Source organism: Paroedura picta, chromosome 5, assembly GCF_049243985.1.
Source record: "Paroedura picta isolate Pp20150507F chromosome 5, Ppicta_v3.0, whole genome shotgun sequence".
NCBI classification, from domain to species: domain Eukaryota; kingdom Metazoa; phylum Chordata; class Lepidosauria; order Squamata; family Gekkonidae; genus Paroedura; species Paroedura picta.
Genome location: NC_135373.1, coordinates 129,118,789 through 129,136,948, shown reverse-complemented (window position 1 = coordinate 129,136,948; position 18,160 = coordinate 129,118,789). Strand labels below are relative to the sequence as shown.

At 52.4% G+C, this 18,160-nt stretch overlaps 2 protein-coding genes across 2 annotated transcripts in view; one reads left to right on the top strand and one right to left on the bottom strand.

The window, feature by feature from the left end:
* On the bottom strand, positions 1-7,294 carry GCC1 (GRIP and coiled-coil domain containing 1). The gene is made up of 2 exons (XM_077340609.1): positions 6,323-7,294; positions 1-4,112 (listed from the first exon to the last, which is right to left on the bottom strand). The coding sequence occupies exons 1-2, from the start codon at positions 7,292-7,294 to the stop codon at positions 2,814-2,816; spliced, it is 2,271 nt and encodes a 756-aa protein (XP_077196724.1). The 3' UTR covers positions 1-2,813.
* Positions 7,295-7,342: 48 nt separating this feature from the next.
* Positions 7,343-18,160, top strand: part of FSCN3 (fascin actin-bundling protein 3) — a 16,655-nt gene continuing 5,837 nt past the window's right edge. The window contains exons 1-5 of the mRNA XM_077340610.1: positions 7,343-7,780; positions 7,886-8,585; positions 9,501-9,619; positions 15,004-15,163; positions 16,071-16,241. Coding sequence (XP_077196725.1) covers positions 7,475-7,780; positions 7,886-8,585; positions 9,501-9,619; positions 15,004-15,163; positions 16,071-16,241 — 1,456 coding nt within the window. The 5' untranslated portion in view covers positions 7,343-7,474. The remainder of the gene's footprint in view (positions 7,781-7,885; positions 8,586-9,500; positions 9,620-15,003; positions 15,164-16,070; positions 16,242-18,160) is intronic.

The window sequence follows — 18,160 nt, the reverse complement described above, 5'->3', positions numbered from 1 at the left end:
TCATTAGATACTGCCTTTATATCAACTTCTACACATAGCTTGAACCTATTACTTCGGGTCCTTTCCTCTGCTGCCAACAGGAATTGCTCCCTGCCCTCCTCCAAGTGACCCCCTTTCAAATGTTTAAAGAGAACAATTTTGTCTATCATTCATAGGAAGGGCCTCTTGTGGTGCAGAGTGGCAAGGCAGCAGACATGCAGTCTGAAAGCTCTGCCAATGAGGCTGGGAGTTCAATCCCAGCAGCCGGCTCAAGGTTAACTCAGCCTTCCATCCTTCAGAGGTCGGTAAAATGAGTACCCAGCTTACTGGGGGGTAAACGGTAATGGGGGAAGGCACTGGCAAACCACCCCGTATTGAGTCTGCCATGAAAACGCTAGAGGGCGTCACCCCAAGGGTTAGACATGACTCGGTGCTTGCATAGGGTATATCTTTACCTTTTATCTTTATCATTGATAAAAGGAAAATTTATGAACTAATTGTCCATAGATTTCTTTTGGAGATTTCTTTCAAGTTCAGAGAAAGGTTCATCTCAATCCATCCACTAGGATGGGTTAGCTTTTCCTGTGGTCGTGAGGGTTTCATGTAATTGGGCTGAACCTAAAACGTCCCTCTGTTGCCCCTGATGTAGATTGCATGAGACTAAAGAAGAGGCTTTTTGATAGTGTTTCGGTGTGAATATCAGAAATTGCACTTTATCTTTCAATCCTTAGATGAGGTAAGCAATGGAGGTGGGTAGGGACTAATGAAAGGAGAAACATGAATGATATCTGGCTGGCACAGGATTTCAAGGGGCCGCTGGAAGAAATAAAGTGCTGACTTCTCTCTAGTCAGATGGCTGGGGCCATCTCCATGCAGCGCGGGGACTTTTAATGGCCAACTGCCCTGCTTCAAGAGTAGGATGGGAGAAGGGATGTGCCACATTACCCAACGTCAGAAGACTTTCAGAGCACACCCTCTTCCCCACCTGTGGTTCCTGCTTGCCTTTCCTGTCACGAGGCAGGTGGCGGAGGCTGACGGGTGCACAGGTGGCTCATGCTATTATACCTGCACTCATCTGCCTCCAAGGAGCGCAGGGTGGCAGACACCATTCTCTCTTCCTCCATTTTATCCCGACAGTAACCCCCTGGAAGGTAGGCCAGGTCATGTGAATGGGCCAGCACGTTCCAGAGTTGAGCTAGTTGGGTGTAGTGGCTAGGAGTGCAGACTTAGAATCAGAGTTGGAAGGGGCCATACAGGCCATCTAGTCCAACACCCTGCTCAACACAGGATCAGCCCAGAGCATCCTAAAGCATCCAAGAAAAGCGTGTATCCAACCTTTGCTTGAAGACTGCCAGTGAGGGGGAGCTCACCACCTCCTTAGGCAGCCTATTCCACTGCTGAACTACTCTGACTGTGAAAAACCTTTTCCTGATATCTAGCCTATATCGTTGAATTGGAGGTTTAAACCCATTACTGCGTGTCCTCTCTTCTGCAGCCAACAGAAACAGCATCCTGCCCTCCTCCAAGTGACAACCTTTCAAATACTTAAAGAGGGCTATCATGTCCCCTCTCAACCTCCTTTTCTCCAGGCTGAACATTCCCAAGTCCCTCAACCTATCTTCATAGGGCTTGGTCCCTTGGCCCCAGATCATCCTCGTCGCTCTCCTCTGTACCCTTTCAATTTTATCTACGTCCTTCTTGAAGTGAGGCCTCCAGAACTGCACACAGTACTCCAGGTGTGGTCTGACCAGTGCTGTATACAATGGGACTTTGACATGTTGTGATTTTGATGTGATGCCCCTGTTGATACAGCCCAAAATGGCATTCGCCTTTTTTACCGCTGCATCACACTGCCTGCTCATGTTTAGTTTACAATCCACAAGTACCCCAAGGTCTCGTTCACACACAGTGCTACCTAGAAGTGTATCCCCCATCCAGTAGGCATGCTTTTCATTTTTCTGACCCAGATGCAGAACTTTACACTTATCTTTATTAAATTGCATCTTGTTCTCATTTGCCCATTTTTCCATTGTGTTCAGATCTTGTTGAACTCTGTCTCTATCTTCCGGAGTATTTGCCAGTCCTCCCAATTTGGTGGAAAGGGAAGGCAACTGTAAGCCACTTTGAGCCTCCTTCAGGTAGAGAAAAGTGGCATATAAAAACCAACTCTTCTTCTTCTGAGTGGGGATGTGACCTGTTGCCCCAGTCTGCATCTCGCCATCATATCATACTGCCCCCCCCCCTCCGGCCTTCTCCCGAGAGGGCAGCCAAGTATTCAGCAGAAGTAATGCACAAGGTGGGGCAGACCTAACTCTGGCTCTTGTGGCTTGATATGAGGGGTGGGCAATAGGCTGGGCCTTGAAGCCAACCTCTTGCAGCAGGAGTCTGGCCACATTTTCCACTGTCCATTTGCACCTGACCAGTAATCAAGGTGTGCTACCCTCCAGCTGAAGTGACCTTGGGAAAGCTACTCAGGAGAGCTGGAAAGGATCAAGGGCACCGAGGACTTGGCCCAGGAGTGGGCAGCTGATGCTCTTTTTATTAGCCAATCGCAACCAGGAAGAAACACCAGGGCGGCAGAATCCCGCTGCCCCTTTCGCATCTCCAAAGCATGAAACAAAGAGGCCTTGAAAGGACCTACCCTGTTCCCTTCTAGGATAACAGCCTCTCCTAGTAATCCTGGGGACAGGACTGGAAGCAGAGCTGCGGCTGGCTGGGCCCAACCTCTTCCTCTGCCCCACTTATGGGCACCCGACCCATTACAGCTGCCTGCCCCCCTGGCTGTGGGGTCGCGGAACGGAAGCTGCTCCTCCTCGGTCCTGAGAAGCAGAGCTTCATCTCTTCCCTGATTGCCACCAACCATGGCTGCCCCCCACATGCCTCAGTACAGCCTGCCTCTCCTCAGGGCTGAAGTGAAGGATGGTCAGGATCGCTGTCAGTGTCTGCTGTCGACCCAGCAAGTCTGTCAAGGTGAGGAACCGATAGAAAATGTTCTTCAAGTACTCCAGGTTGGCTCCTTCCCTGCTCTGATCCCTGCAGTGCTTCTGGATGTGGCCTTGGAGAGCAGCAACCTCCTCCTGGTGCTTCTCTCCTTCCTCCAGCAACTTCTTCTGGAGGCCATGCGCCTCCACCTCCAGTCGGTGCTTCTCCTTCTTCAGAGCAGCAAGTTCCACTTCCTTCCTTGCCAGCTGCTCAGTATACAGGAGGAAGCTGGGCTCACTACATGCAGTCAGGCGCAGTGCCTGGGTAAGGGTCTCCAAAGACTCTGCCTCGAGTGGCTCCTGGCTGCTGCTGGCTACAGGGCTGGGCTCAAGGGCCTTCTTGGCTCCCTGGCGGCCAGAGGGCACGACCACGGTCCTCAGCTGCTCCAGCTCCTGGTCCTTCTCTGCTAGCACGGTCAGCGCTCGGTCCCGCTGCTTGTGCATCTCCTCCTCCACCTTGAGGATCTTCTCCCTGCAGGCTGCCTGGCTTCTCTCCAGCTCTTGCCTGTGGAGCTGCTGGAGGTGGGCCAGCTCTTGCTTCTTGCCCTCCAGCTCCTCTCGATGCTGCTTCTCCACTTCCTCACAGGAAAGCCGCAGAGAGACGTACTTTTCCTTCAGCTCTGCCAGCTGCTCCTGCGTCTCCTCCAGCTCTCTGGCCAGGTTCCCATCTTTGGCCGACTTGTTCTTCAGGACCACTTGAGCCCTCAGCTTGTACCTCTCAAACTCCTCCTTCAGCTGCTTAAGCTCCTGCTGGTAGTAAGCGGCAGAGGCCTTCTCTCCATCCCCAGCCTCCGTGCCTCTGGGCAGCTCTGGCAGGAAGAAGGCATCCAGGCCCGGAGGGCACTGCCCATGCTTGGAAGCTGCCTGCACCAGCTGCCGCAACTTCTCCATCTTCTCTCTGAGGATGTTGATATCCAAGTTGCTATCCTCAAGGGGGATATCCAAGGGGGAGCGGCCAGAGGCAGCCATGGCCAGGGTCTTGTTCTCAAGGTCCAGTTGGGTCAGACGGTCCTTCAGCTTGAGGATGGTCATCTGGTCCTTCTGTTTGGCCTTTTCATATGTGCCCAGGAGCTCAGACACCTCAGACATCTGGACCTCCAGACTGGTGACCCTCTGCTCTTCCATCTGGACCCGCTCCTCTGCCTGAGCAGCCTGAAAAGAACGAAACAAACAGGCATGGTGTTAGATAGCTGTTATTACAATGCCTGGGAGGGAGAGGAAGAGGCTGAGGAGACAGAGAAACATGCATACACATAAATATCAGCAAAAGGCAGCCAGAAGGGGGAAATGTTTTCTGCTTGCCATTTTGTCATGGTCCCCAGAAAGTATTAGGTAATTCAGACAGCTCTACAGATTCTTGTCTGTCAGAATGTCCCAGAACAGGATTCAGTAAGGATCGGTAGTGGGGCTGGTACTATTTAATTTATTCACCTGTGATCTGGAACTAAACATGAGGAGTGCAGTGGCCAAATTTGCAGATGACACAAAATGATTCAGAATTGTGAAAACCAAGGCTGCCTGTGAAGAGCTTGAAGAGACCCTCCACAAAGTGGGTGATAAGGAGACAGTGTGGCCAATGAAATTCAATGTCGGTAAGTACAAGGCAGACTTTCTCAATTTTTTTTTTACTGTTGAGAAACCCCTGAAACATTCTTCAGGCTTTAAGAAACCCCAGAAATGATGTTGTCATGCAGAATATGGTTGGAAAGCATATCTGTATACCCATCCACCCAGGACCCCTCCCCTTCCTGGCCCATCACTGGCCATTCGGGGAGGGGTTAGGAGAGCTGAGGGCCCTGCCGGAGCTTTTCCAGTTCCGCAGGGCCTTTAAGATGCAGCTCTTCCACCAGGTCTTTGGTTGAGCCCAGGCCGGTTCGATCTAGGCTCCCCATGAACTGGCAAGAACATTCATCCTACCCGTCCATCTGTCCCCTCAGGCAAGAGATTATGGGCAGTTTACTCAGCGGTGTGGGAAGATGTTAGTTTTTTCACTGTTGGGGAGGGATGATTTTTATGGGGTTTTATAGTGGGGGGGTTAACTATGTTACCCGCCACAAGCCAGTTGAACTGGGAGTGGCGGGCTATAATTCTGATAATAACTACTACAGAGAACTGCACTGTAAGTACGCAACAGTGGTGAGAAACACAAACTCCATGCTGGCAGGTCTTAGGAAAGGGACTGAAAATGTAAAAGCCCAATATTATAATTTTGTAATCAGACCAATGACGTGGCCTCATTCAGAGTGCAGTGCGCAATTCACCATACCTCTAAAATGACATTGTAGAGCTAAGCATTCAGAAGATGGCAACCAAAATGATAAAGATATATTGCTTTTCCTAGAAGGAAAGGCTGAAGAGTTTGGGACCTGCCAGTTTCCAAATGATACCTGGGGGGAGGCAGATATCACAGAAGTTTTTAACATTGCAAACCGGTTAGTGAGGGGACAGAATAAACTTTTCCTCCTTGCACAAGACCAACAAAATAAAGTACTTGTGATTAAAATATGGAATGTACTAATGATTACTGGCACAGACAGCTGTAAAAGGAGATCAGAAATATGTAGGGAGTAGAGATCTATCAGTGGCTACTAGTCATGGTAGCTAAAGTGAGCTTCCACTTTCATAGGCAGTTAATCTCCGAATGCCAGTGTCAAGAGGAAGGAAGGTCTCAATTTCTTTCCCTTGTTGCTGGCTCTCTAGAGCAGCGGCCCCCAACCTTTTTAAGGCTGGGGACCGCTAGCAGGGATGGGAGAGGGCGGCCCCGCGTATGCATGACAGCTCCGTGCAAACGCGTATGCGTGGAGCTTTCACGTAAGCGCGTTTGCACCCGTGCCTTCCTCCACACAGCGTGGGACTCGCCGGGCCTTGAGCGAAGGCCCAGCAAGCAACGCACTGTGAGGAGGGAGGGGGGCACCTCCCTCTCACGTGCCATGGCCCAGTGGTGAGGCTTTTGCGGCCCGCCACCAGGCTGCGGACTGGGGGTTGATGACCACTGCTCTAGAGTAACTGAGTAGCAGCCCTGTGAGCCATAATGCTGAGCTATACAAACCCTCCCTGGTCTGATCCCACTGGGCTCTTCTGATGATCGAAGCAATGCATATGTTCACTCTGCATGAAACAGCAGAGCAAAAGGTCAGCTCCAAGCTGGCAACTGTCAAGCAAGCCACTGAAAAGAAAACTTCTCATGTCCTCTGCCATCTGTTATCTTATTTGGACAGTTGTGAATAACTTTGCTAAGCACCTGCCCACCCCCAGCAGAAGAAGAAGTCGTCTGAATGTGAAGCCAGACAAACGCCGAGAGGGGTACCCAGGAGGCCTGGAGGGGGGGGGGGTTCCAGGGCCCTCCCTTCTCCCCAGGGCACCTTTCTCATCTCCTGCAGCAGCTGAGCTTGGAAATGACTCTTGAGGGCAGCCATCTCAGCCTGCAGCTCCTGCAGCTGAGGATCGGGCCTGCCATGCAACTCTTGGGCGGCTTGCAAAGCTCTCCTCAGGTTCTCTGCTTCCAGGGCCAGCTGCTTGGCTTGGTGCTCGTAGCCTTCCACCTGGCTGGCCACCCCCGCTTTCCCGGCCAGCGCCTCTCTGGCCTCCTCCAGACTTAGCTCGGCTTCCTGCCGCTGGGCCCTCTCGCTCTGTAGCAGTCTCTGCAGCTCTCGCAGCATGACGGCGTGGTCGCTCTGCTCCTGCGCCCGATCGTGCTGCTGGGTGATCAGGCGGGCCTTGGTCTCGGCCAGCTGCTCCAGGGCGCCCCGCAGCTGGCTCTCCACGCCGCTGTGCTCCTGGCCGGCCTTGCGGCTGAGCTCCTCCAGCTCCTGCTTCATCTTCTTCTTGTCGGCCTGGTAGGAGGCCTCCATGCGGGACTTCTCCTGGGTGACGGTGGCCAGGGCGGCGGTGACGGTGGCCAGCTGCGTCTTCAGCTGCAGCACCCTGCGGTCGGCCTGGGCGGCCCGCTCCCGCTCCTCCTCCTCCCCCCACTCCTCCGCCGCCGCCGCCTCCTCCGCCTGCTGCTGCTGCTGCTGCTCCTGGGCGCCCTCCTGCTCCTCCGGGCCCCGGCTGGCCGCGGTCCCGGCGCTGTCCTGGCTGTGCTCGGAGGCGCGGCCGTCCTGGTCGTCCCGGCCGTCGCGGTCGTGTGGGCCGGGGTGCAGCGGGTGGGCGGCCGAGAGGGCGGCCAGGCTGGCCTCCAGGGCCTCCTTCTCCTTGGCCAGGCTCTTGTAGGCCCGGACCACGTCCCGCAGGCGCGCCTGGTACTGGCCCAGCTCCTGCTGCTGCCGCGACACCCGCTCCTGCAGCTCCCGCCGGCTCGGGCCGGCCCCGAAGCTCACGCCGAACTTCTCCATGGCGGCCGGGCGGGCGGGCGGGCGGGCGGGCGGCCCTTCTTCCTCCTCCGCCTCCTCCTCCGCCTCCAGCCGCGGCTGAGCGAGGCGGCCGCGCCAGGCGGAAGCGCCCGTGGCCTGCTCTTCCGGGGCGGGGAAAAGCGCCACAGGCTGGATAGGGATTGGGCAGGAGACAGACTGCGCATGCCCAGTAGGGCCGAGGAGCCGATCATAGAGAGCGGCGGCGAGGGGCAAAGAGGGAGCAGAAGCCCGCACGCGCCGAGTCTGAACGTCCGCTCGACCGGCCGGGCTGCGGCCTGCGCATTTCGCGGGGAGGGGCCATTGTGCGCTCAGGGAACCGGGGGGGGGGGAGGAGGAGGAGGAGGAGAGCGGGGCTCGCGAGGCGGCATGCAGGTGGGGCTGATCGACTGGACGGGCGGCTACCTGACGGCCGAGGGCTACGGCGGCGCCCTCGTGACGGCCCTGGGGAGCGCGCTGGGGAGGCGGCAGGTGAGGCGGGCGGGCAGGTGGGGCAGGTGGGGCGGGCGTCCCTGTGCGCGGGCCGGGGGCTCTGCTGATTCTCCTCTTCCGCCTCCCCCCCCCCCCCCTCTGCAGACGTGGGAGCTGAAGGCGAGCCGGGAGGCGGCGGGGCCGACGGTGGTGGAGCTGCGCGGGCCTGGAGGCCGAGCTCTAGGGGCCGGGCCCGATGGCGCCGTGCGGTGTGCGCAGGCCGCGGCAGCAGACGGGCAGGGGCAGTTCCTCTTGGAGGTGCACCCGAGCGGGGCCTGGAGCCTGCAGCAGGTCCACAGCAGGAAGTACCTGGAGTCCGACGGGGAAGACGTCTTCTGCGTCAGCCGGGGCCTGACCGCCTGCCACATGTGGATGCCGCAGCTGGCCATGCACGCCCACGTGGTCTTGTTCAATCCCCGCTTGCAACGCTACGCTCGAGCCGACCCGGAGCTGAACCGGGTCTGGGTCGACACTCGGGTGCCTTACCAGGAGGAGTGCGGCTTCATCCTGAGGTTCAGGGGGGGAGTCTATCATTTGGAAACTTCCAGGCACCACTTTCTCTCCAGATCGGAGAAGCTTGTCGAGAAGCCGTCTGCGGAGACTGCCTTTCATTTGACCCTGCGGCCAGGATGCCTGGCTTTCCTTACGGACCGAGAAGGACGGATCCTGTATCCACATGGAAGTCGTGGACTCCTGTGCCTCGGAGACAGTCCGGCTGATAAGGAAGAGTGGTTTCTTATCAGGAGGTGCCCACAGTGGGTCAGTCTGAGGACTGCAGCCCAGAGATACGTGACTGTTGTATGCGGCAAGTAAATTCCGTGTTCTACTCCAAGAAGCCGAGGGGGTTCCTCCTTTACAGAGGCAGGCAGGCCGGCCAGGACTCACTTCACCGATGCTGGTGGTTAACCATAAGTTATAATGGTGGGGACCCACGCCAGATCCCCACGCAGCCGTAAGCCTTGCAGAGCAGCCTTGAGCAATTATACTCAGCCTGGAGAGCATCATTGGTGCATCATGGGGATCCCCGTAGGTCTGCTCCTGTAAACTCCTCAGCAAACATCAGTTGCTTCAGAGTTCAGCCGCTAGATGGATGCTTGGTTTACACCAGTATGGACAGAGAACACTGTACTTAGGCAGATCAATTGGTTATCTCTTTGTTTGCACAGTTCAAGGTGCTGGCTGTGATATGAAGCACTTCTCAGTCTGGGACTCATGTATCTAGTCACCTGCATTTCCCTAGGTGAACTGAATCCCCAAGTGCGATCACTAGGCCCCTCTCTCCTCTGACAGTCCCGTCAGTTGGGTCTTTCCATTCTGCGGGAGCCGTTTGTGTTCCTGTAGGAAGAGTCTGCCATGCTTTGGGTGCAGCAAGCACCTGTAAGAGGAGTGAAGTGGTTTATTTCACTGCACCTTTAGCAGAAGTTAACTCATAAATGAACAGCTCTGGCAGCTGGTAGTACCAAAGTTGAAACTTCATGCATCTGTGTTTTAACTATGTTTTATAATTGAGCATATTTGCATTTTGTAAGTCGCGTTGCCTTACAGTGGCCTTGCATTACTCAAGGGCAAGGATAAATGCCTGTTTGGTGTGCATCCAGAGTGTCAAAGTGCTTCTCCTAAAGGGCAGTTTTGTCTTTTAAATTGTCATCAGTGAATAAACCAGTTCAAGCAATTTGTGCTGGTGGATGAGGAAATATTCTCCCCCCCCCCCCCCGCACAGATTCAGATGTGTATGCCGGGCCCAAGAAGGTGACCCCGATGTCCGTCTTCCACTTGGAAGTTAGCCCTGATTCGAAAACTGTGCAGTTAAGAGGCATCAACCACAGTTACCTGGCTCAGGTGAGTCTAAAAGGTGTGGACTTTTGTAGATAAAGGGGAGTGTGAGGGGAGAAGGGGGCCAGTGGTCCTGCAATGTTGGGATCTGAGCTGGTCAGTGGATAGGAATTTCTCCAGAGCCTCTTCTCCCTAGTCCCTCTCCAAAACTCATAGAATCATAAAGTTGGAAGGGGCCATACAGGCCATCTAGTCCAACCCCCTGCTCAACGCAGGATCAGCCCAAAGCATCCAAGAAAAGTGTGTATCCAACCTTTGTTTGAAGACTGCCAGTGAGGGGGAGCTTACCTTCTTAGACAGCCTATTCCAGTGTGGGAGGTGAGGTGGGTGTCTCTGCTTCACTCTCTGGAAGCCCCCTGCAGAAAATTCTGCAAGGGAATAAACAGAGTGAGCCCAAGAATGGGCAGACACCCCTTCAGGGGCTCTGATCCCATGGAAAGGCTACTGCCAAGGGGCTGGCAAAGCAGCAGGGGGAAGTATGCTCAGTCTGGGGTGGCAGCCCAGGGAGAGCCAGAGCTGAGGACCTGCTCCAAGAGGCAGATGCATCTGTGCTCACCTCTGTGTGGCGAAGGCCAGTCCAGAGGCAGCTGGAGAAGATCCAGAGTGGCCTCCTCCCAGAGAGGCACCCACAGAGGGAATGAGTCTTTGGTGAGGCTTCAGAAGATCACCCTACCCCACCCTCTGTGCTCAGTCTGGTGGGCTCCCCAGGCGAATTCTGCTCCTCAGAGGCTCCACCACAACAGCATGGGTTGTGCTGGCATGGGGTGCCACCCTGTCAATGGGGAAGATCTGTGGCTGCCCTACTGCGTGGCTGCTCTGCTGTGGCTCCTGCTTTGTTGAATGGCCTATTGGAGGACATCAGCAAGGCTTCCGCACTGCTCTCATTCCACGGGCTCTGTAAAATGGGCATTTTCATCAAGGTAAAAACTATATTATCACAGGATGGATCCAAGAATGCGCCTTTAAAAAAATGGAACTGTGGGTTAGACCACTGACAGTGTCCAGTACTGTATCTGGGAAGTGTAGCTGCTGACCTTGTGAGGCTATTGTGCTGACTGGGCGAGAGACAAAGGGCTCTTGGCCTGTGGCTCTTAGCCTGGGGTTCTTGGCCGAGCAATTAGAATCAGTAGATTATATTTCCCTAGTACTTGCACTGCCTAGAAATTACAATGGACCTCCAGGACACTCATCCCATCATCTGCAGTGAGTGTGACATGATTGCCTTCCTCCCAGAAGACAAGATGGACTACATCTGCCCCAAGTGTAAGCTGGTAAGACTTGGAGGAAAGGATTAGGGGATTAGAAGACAGCATTATTACTCTGACCCAAAGAAAGATAGGGGAGGAGTTCATAGACCAGAGCCATGCAACTCTGAATAAAGAGGATACAACCAGTCCTGAAGAGGATAAGGAGATTGACCTCATTACGGAGCCTCTGCAGACAGTTCGGAAAAAGACTCAACGGCGTAGAGCGAAACAGTTCTCGGGGCCTTTGGAGCTCCAGAATAGATTTCAGGCCCTTGCAGAGGAGGTGCAAGGATCAACGAGGGAAGAGGTCCCAAAACAAAGTCTAAGACAAAGGGAAGAGGCCACTGGGATAGAAGGAAATGGAGTTGAGAAGAAAAAAAAAAGGAGAGTACTGGTAATTGGAGACTCCCTGCTAAGAGGAATGGATCACCATGTGGCTGGGCCCGACCCCCTAACCCGAGAGGTGTGTTGCTTGCCAGGGGCAAAAATTAAAGACGTTTCAGAACGGCTTCCCAAACTCCTCAAATCTACGGATCGCTACCCATTTGTGATGGTCCATGTGAGAATGAATGACATGTCCCTGAATACCATCGCTACTATTAAAAAAGACTATCAAGATCTGGGGAGGAAGCTCAAGCAAATGGGGGCACAAGTGGTATTCTCTTCAATCTTGCCTGTCAAGGGAAGAGGAATGCCTCGGGAGAGGAAGATAATGGAGGTGAATCACTGGCTGGGTAGTTGGTGCCGGCAGGAGAGATTTCGTTTCTGGGACCATAGGATAGGCTTTCTTGAGGAAGGCCTACTAGCACCTGATGGACTGCACTTATCGAAACTGGGGAAGAATGTATTTGGCAGGAACCTGGGGAGATTCATCAGGAGAGCTTTAAACTAAAGCCACGAGGGGAAGGAGATGATCAACATAGGGAGTGTATGGAAGGAGAACGATCGGGGGCAACCCAACTGGTAAAGCCAGCTCATAGGGAACCAAAAATAAAAGGATTCAAATGTCTTTATACTAACGCCCGAAGCATGGGCAATAAAAAGGAAGAGCTGGAACTTCTCCTGCTGATGGAAAGGTATGATCTAGTAGGCATCACAGAAACTTGGTGGAATGATTCTCATGACTGGAATGTAATGGTGGATGGATATGAACTGTTCAGAAAAAACAGATCGAAGAGGTGGAGGAGTGGCACTGTATGTGAGGAAAGGGCTTACCTGTAAGGAAATTCTAGTGAAGGAGAGCATATCTACAGTGGAAAGCATCTGGGTGAAAATAAGCGAGGGGAAAACAAACAGTGTGGTGGTTGGTGTCTGCTACCGACCGCCTGACCAACGAGAGGATGTGGATGCTGCACTTTGTGAGCAGCTTGAGAAAATATCCAAGCGTCAGGACCTTGTCATCATGGGTGACTTCAATTTCCCAGATGTGTGCTGGGAAACAAACTCTGCGAAGCGTCCTCAGTCATGCAAGTTTCTGACCTGCCTGGCTGACAATTTCATTTATGAAATGGTAGATTTACCCACAAGAGGTTCAGCCATACTGGACTTAATACTGACCAACAGGCAAGAGTTGGCGGATGAGGTGAAGGTGGTGGGGACCCTAGGGGGAACTGACCATGTCCTCATAGAATTCCTTTTGAGATGGGGAGCCAAGGAAGCTTGTAGCCAGATGCGGATGTTGGGTTTTCGTAGGGCAAACTTTAATAAACTCAGAGACATGATGAGTGTCATACCATGGACGAGAATGCTGGAAGGGAAGGGAGCATGTGAAGGGTGGGCGCTACTCAAACAAGAGCTATTGCATGCTCAATCAATGACTATCCCAGAAAGACGAAAACACTGCAGGAGCTCTAAGAAGCCTATTTGGATTAACAGAGAACTTCAAGAGGAACTAAGAAAGAAAAGGGAAATGTTCAGGAAATGGAGGGGAGGACAGAGCTCTAAAGAAGAGTACCTACAGGTTACTAGGCACTGTAGATCAATCATCAGAAAGGCCAAAGCTGAGAGTGAACTAAGATTGGCCAGGGAAGCCCATTGTAACAAGAAAAGATTTTTCAGTTATGTGAGGAGCAAACGTAAAGTAAAGGAGGCAATAGGCCCACTGTTGGGTGCGGATGGACAAACTCTAACGGAAGATGCAGAGAAAGCAGAAAGGCTTAGTGCCTATTTTACATCTGTTTTTTTCCCACAGGCCAAAGGGTTTAGGCACATCTAGAGATGGCAGTAGCCAAAGGATAGTGTCTGGGTGGCAGGTTAACATGGATAGAGAGGTTGTCGAGAGGCATTTAGCTGCACTGGATGGTTAAGTGGATAGGGAATTGGTTAGAGAACCGCACTCAAAGAGTTGTTGTCAATGGTGTTTCATCAGACTGGAGAGAGGTGAGTAGCGGGGTACCTCAGGGCTCGGGGCTCGGCCCGGTACTTTTTAACATATTTATTATCTAGATGAGGGGGTGGAGGGACTACTCATCAAGTTTGCAGATGACACCAAATTGGGAGGACTGGCAAAAACTCTGAAAGATAGAGACAGAGTTCAACGAGATCTGAACACAATGGAAAAATGGGCAAATGAGAACAAGATGCAATTTAATAAAGATAAATGTAAAGTTCTGCATCTGGGTCAGAAAAATGAAAAGCATGCCTACTGGATGGGGGATATGCTTTTAGGTAACACTGTGTGTGAACGAGACATTGGGGTACTTGTGGATTGTAAACTAAACATGAGCAGGCAGTGCGATGCAGCGGTAAAAAAGGCGAATGCCATTTTGGGCTGTATCAACAGGGGCATCACATCAAAATCACAAGATGTCATAGTCCCATTGTATACGGCACTGGTCAGACCACACCTGGAGTACTGTGTACAGTTCTGGAGGCCTCGCTTCAAGAAGGACGTAGATAAAATTGAAAGGGTACAGAGGGGAGCGACGAAGATGATCTGGGGCCAAGGGACCAAGCCCTATGAAGATAGGTTGAGGGACTTGGGAATGTTCAGCCTGGAGAAAAGGAGGTTGTGAGGGGACATGATAGCCCTCTTTAAGTATTTGAAAGGTTGTCACTTGGAGGAAGCCAGGATGCTGTTTCTGTTGGCTGCAGAGGAGAGGACACGCAGTAAGGGGTTTAAACTTCAAGTACAACGATATAGGCTAGATATCAGGAAAATTTTTTTCAGTCAGAGTAGTTCAGCAGTGGAATAGGCTGCCTAAGGAGGTGGTGACCTCCCCCTCACTGGCAGTCTTCAAGCAAAGGCTGGATACACACTTTTCTTGGATGCTTTAGGATGCTTAGGGCTGATCCTGCATTGAGCAGGGGGTTGGACTAGATGGCCTGTATGGCCCCTTCCAACTCTATGATTCTATGATCTGTCATCCTGTGCTGACTTCCTGTGCTGGCTCGTCCTTACATCAAAGCATTTTCTGCATTGTTTAGCCCAGTGGTCCCCAACCTTTTTATAACCGGGGACCACTCAACGCCGGGGACCACTCAATGCCTTTTACTGAGGCCCGGTGGGGGGGGGGGTAGTTTACTCCTCTACTCTCAACCACTGCCCTAACTCTCTCTGATCGCTCTGGTAATGTTTAAACATCCCTTCAAAATAAGGTACAGACACGCCACAACAATGAACATAAGGAAATTTTATTTTCAAAGAAATTTTAACTCATGACAATGACAGATCAATGGGAACCCTGAGCTTGTTTCTCTGCAATGAGATAGTCCCATCTGGGAGTGATGGGAGACAAGGACACCCGAAGTGTGTTGTAAAGGGCCGGGGGGGGGGGGAGAGAAGGCGTCCTTCAGGGCCCACCTCCAATTAGTCGAAGGACCACATGTGGTCCACGGCCCACAGGTTGGGTATCGCTAGTTTAGCCTATTCCCTCTAAGACATTTTGCTTTGTTTCAAACTGGTGTTCTCTTGCTTTGAGTGTTTTGTTTATTAGCTGCCATATCTTTTCAACTGCATAGAAGACTTGCACTGTGTAACCTGCCTTCAGTCTCAGTGAGAAGGGTGGATCTCTTATAAAGGAAAAATAAAACAATTCTATATATAATCAAAGAAGGCAGTGACTTTGGGTGGGGGGAGGAGGAGGACCCTGTCCCCCCCAAAAGAGCACCCTTTTGCCTCTGACCTTTCTGTCCTCTTTCCAGCGAGAATGTAAGAGTTTGGTTGCCAATGGAAACAGCAGCGAGCCACAGACCTGTTTCCAGGTTCATTGGCATTATGGGAAAATCTTCCTGAGAGCTCTGAATGGTTGCTATGTGGGCACTCTTCCAGTTGGGCTGGTGGCAGCCAGAGCCATGCACCCAGGTGAGCAGAGCCAGAGGGAGCTCCTTTGCGTGGCTCTTTGGGAGCAGTGGAGAAGTCTTGCTATGGGATGGGGTGCGCTATTCCTTCCTCCCTGACAGTGCTAACCACCTGGGAGGGGCTGGGGATGGGGAGTGTGTCCTGTAGTGGGAGAGCAAGAGAGAGATGGGGAGGTTTCCTGCCCCCGTCCCCGTCCCCGGCAGCTGCTCACAGAGTTGAGCCTTGCTTGATCTGAAGCAGGCTCTGCCAGCCCCCAGTATACTCAGGGTCTGCCCCCCCCCATTACTCTCCTTCCTTGGAAGAAGAAGAAGAGTTGGTTCTTAGATGCCGCTTTTCTCTACCCGAAGGAGGCTCAAAGTGGCTTACAGTCACCTTCCCTTTCCTCTCCCCACAACAGACACCCTGTGGGGTGGGTGAGGCTGAGAGAGCGCTGATATCACTGCCCGGTCAGAACAGCTTTCTCAGTGCCCTGGTGAGCCCAAGGTCACCCAGCTGGTTGCATGTGGGGGAGCACAGAATCGAACCCAGCATGCCAGATTAGAAGTCCGCACTCCTAACCACGACACCAAACAGGGCCTGCCTGGCAGTGAGGGTGACTTCACTGCCAGGCAGGCCCTGGAGAAGGAGCTCATGAGGACAGCAACAGCCCTCCCCTTGTTGGTTGCTTCCCCCAGCAAGTAGTAGCCCAAGTTGGTTGGCCACTGAGCCTGGAAGTTCTTTTGGGCTGTTGTGACTGATGCCCCCTGTGATTGCCTTCTGCTCCATGAAGGCAGGCATCCTTGAAAGCAAGGAAACAGCCCTGAGCGCATCCTGGCCTGTGAATTCTGCCTGGTCTCTCAGGGTTTCCCCGAGATGGGTCCCGGCCATGCCAGCAGTCTCCTGCTGACCTTGGCTGTTTTTCCCCTTGCAGGGCCCAGCGAGGAGTTTGGACTACTCCTGGCTAACCGCCCCTTCCTGTTGCTGCGTGGCCAATACGGCTACGTGGGGAGTTCCCCCAGTCATGACGTCCTGCAGTGCAACCTCCTGGAGCCCGACGGCATCAGTCTGCTTCCCTGCAAGCACAGCATCTACCACCTCCAGAGTAAGCGGGGGGGGGGGGGAGAGGCCCTCTCCGGTTTCTCTTGGCTCCTGCAAGGCCTCAGTCTGCTTCCCTGCAAGCACAGCATCTACCAACTCCAGAGTAAGCGGGGGGGGGGGGAGGCCCTCTCCGGTTTCTCTTGGCTCCTGCAAGGCCTCAGTCTGCTTCCCTGCAAGCACAGCATCTACCACCTCCAGAGTAAGCGGGGGGGGGGGGGGAGGCCCTCTCTGGTTTCTCAGGCAGACAAAAGGGACTGTGAGTCGTGGCTACACAAAAAGAGAAAACAAAACCTATCCCAAGGCTACTAACAACATTAACAAAACTAATACAGGATAAAGAAAAGTAAAAGTCTCTTCTTATTATGTGGGTTTGTTGTAGCATCCAACCAGAATGGGTTCCAAATATCTCCCGTTTTCAAAGGGTATTTTCCTCAGTGGTTGTTCCTCTCACTTGTGCCAAAACTGGTACTTCAGTACCTCTGTTCAATCTCAAAATGTTAAGAATATACTCCGGCCTTTGGCTCTATACAGAAGGGATGCAATTTGGAGATATTTGGAACCCGTACTGGTTGGATGCTATAATAAACCAGATAGTTAGGTGGATAGGGAATTGGTTAGAGAACCGCACTCAAAGAGTTGTTGTCAATGGTGTTTCATCGGACTGGAGGGAGGTGAGTAGTGGGGTAGCTCAGGGCTTGGTGGACAATTTGGAGGACAAACATCTGGAGGACAATTTGGTGATCCAAGGAAGTCAGCATGGATTTGTCTCCAACAGGTCCTGTCAGACCAACCTAGTTTCCTTTTTTGACCAAGTAACAGGTTTGCTGGATCGGGGAAATTTGGTTGATGTCATTTACTTGGATTTTAGTAAAGCTTTTGACAAGGTTCCCCATGATGTTCTGATGGATAAATTGAAGGACTGCAATCTGGATTTTCAGATAGTTAGGTGGATAGGGAATTGGTTAGAGAACCGCACTCAAAGAGTTGTTGTCAATGGTGTTTCATCAGACTGGAGAGAGTTGAGTAGCGGGGTACCTCAGGGCTCGGTGCTTGGCCCAGTACTTTTTAACATATTTATTAATGATCTAGATGAGAGGGTGGAGGGACTACTCATCAAGTTTGCAGATGACACCAAATTGGGAGGACTGGCAAATACTCCGGAAGATAGAGACAGAGTTCAACGGGATCTGAACACAATGGAAAAATGGGCAAATGAGAACAAGATGCAATTTAATAAAGATAAGTGTAAAGTTCTGCATCTGGGTCAGAAAAATGAAAAGCATGCCTACTGGATGGGGGATACGCTTCTAGGTAACACTGTGTGTGAACGAGACCTTGGGTTACTTGTGAACTGTAAACTAAACATGAGCAGGCAGTGTGATGCAGCGGTAAAAAAAGTCAAATGCCATTTTGGGCTGTATCAACAGGGGCATCACATCAAAATCACAAGATGTCATAGTCCCATTGTATACGGCACTGGTCAGACCACACCTGGAGTACTGTGTGCAGTTCTGGAGGCCTCACTTCAAGAAGGACGTAGATAAAATTGAAAGGGTACAGAGGAGAGCGGTGAAGATGATCTGGGGCCAAGGGACCAAGCCCTATGAAGATAGGTTGAGGGACTTGGGAATGCTCAGCCTGGAGAAAAGGAGGTTGAGAGGGGACATGATAGCCCTCTTTAAGTATTTGAAAGGTTGTCACTTGGAGGAAGGCAGGATGCTGTTTCTGTTGGCTGCAGAGGAGAGGACACGCAGTAATGGGTTTAAACTACAAGTACAACGATATAGGCTAGATATCAGGAAAAAGAATTTCACAGAGTAGTTCAGCAGTGGAATAGGAGGTGGTGAGCTCCCCCTCAGTGGCAGTCTTCAAGCAAAGGTTGGATACACACTTTTCTTGGATGCTTTAGGATGCTTAGGTCTG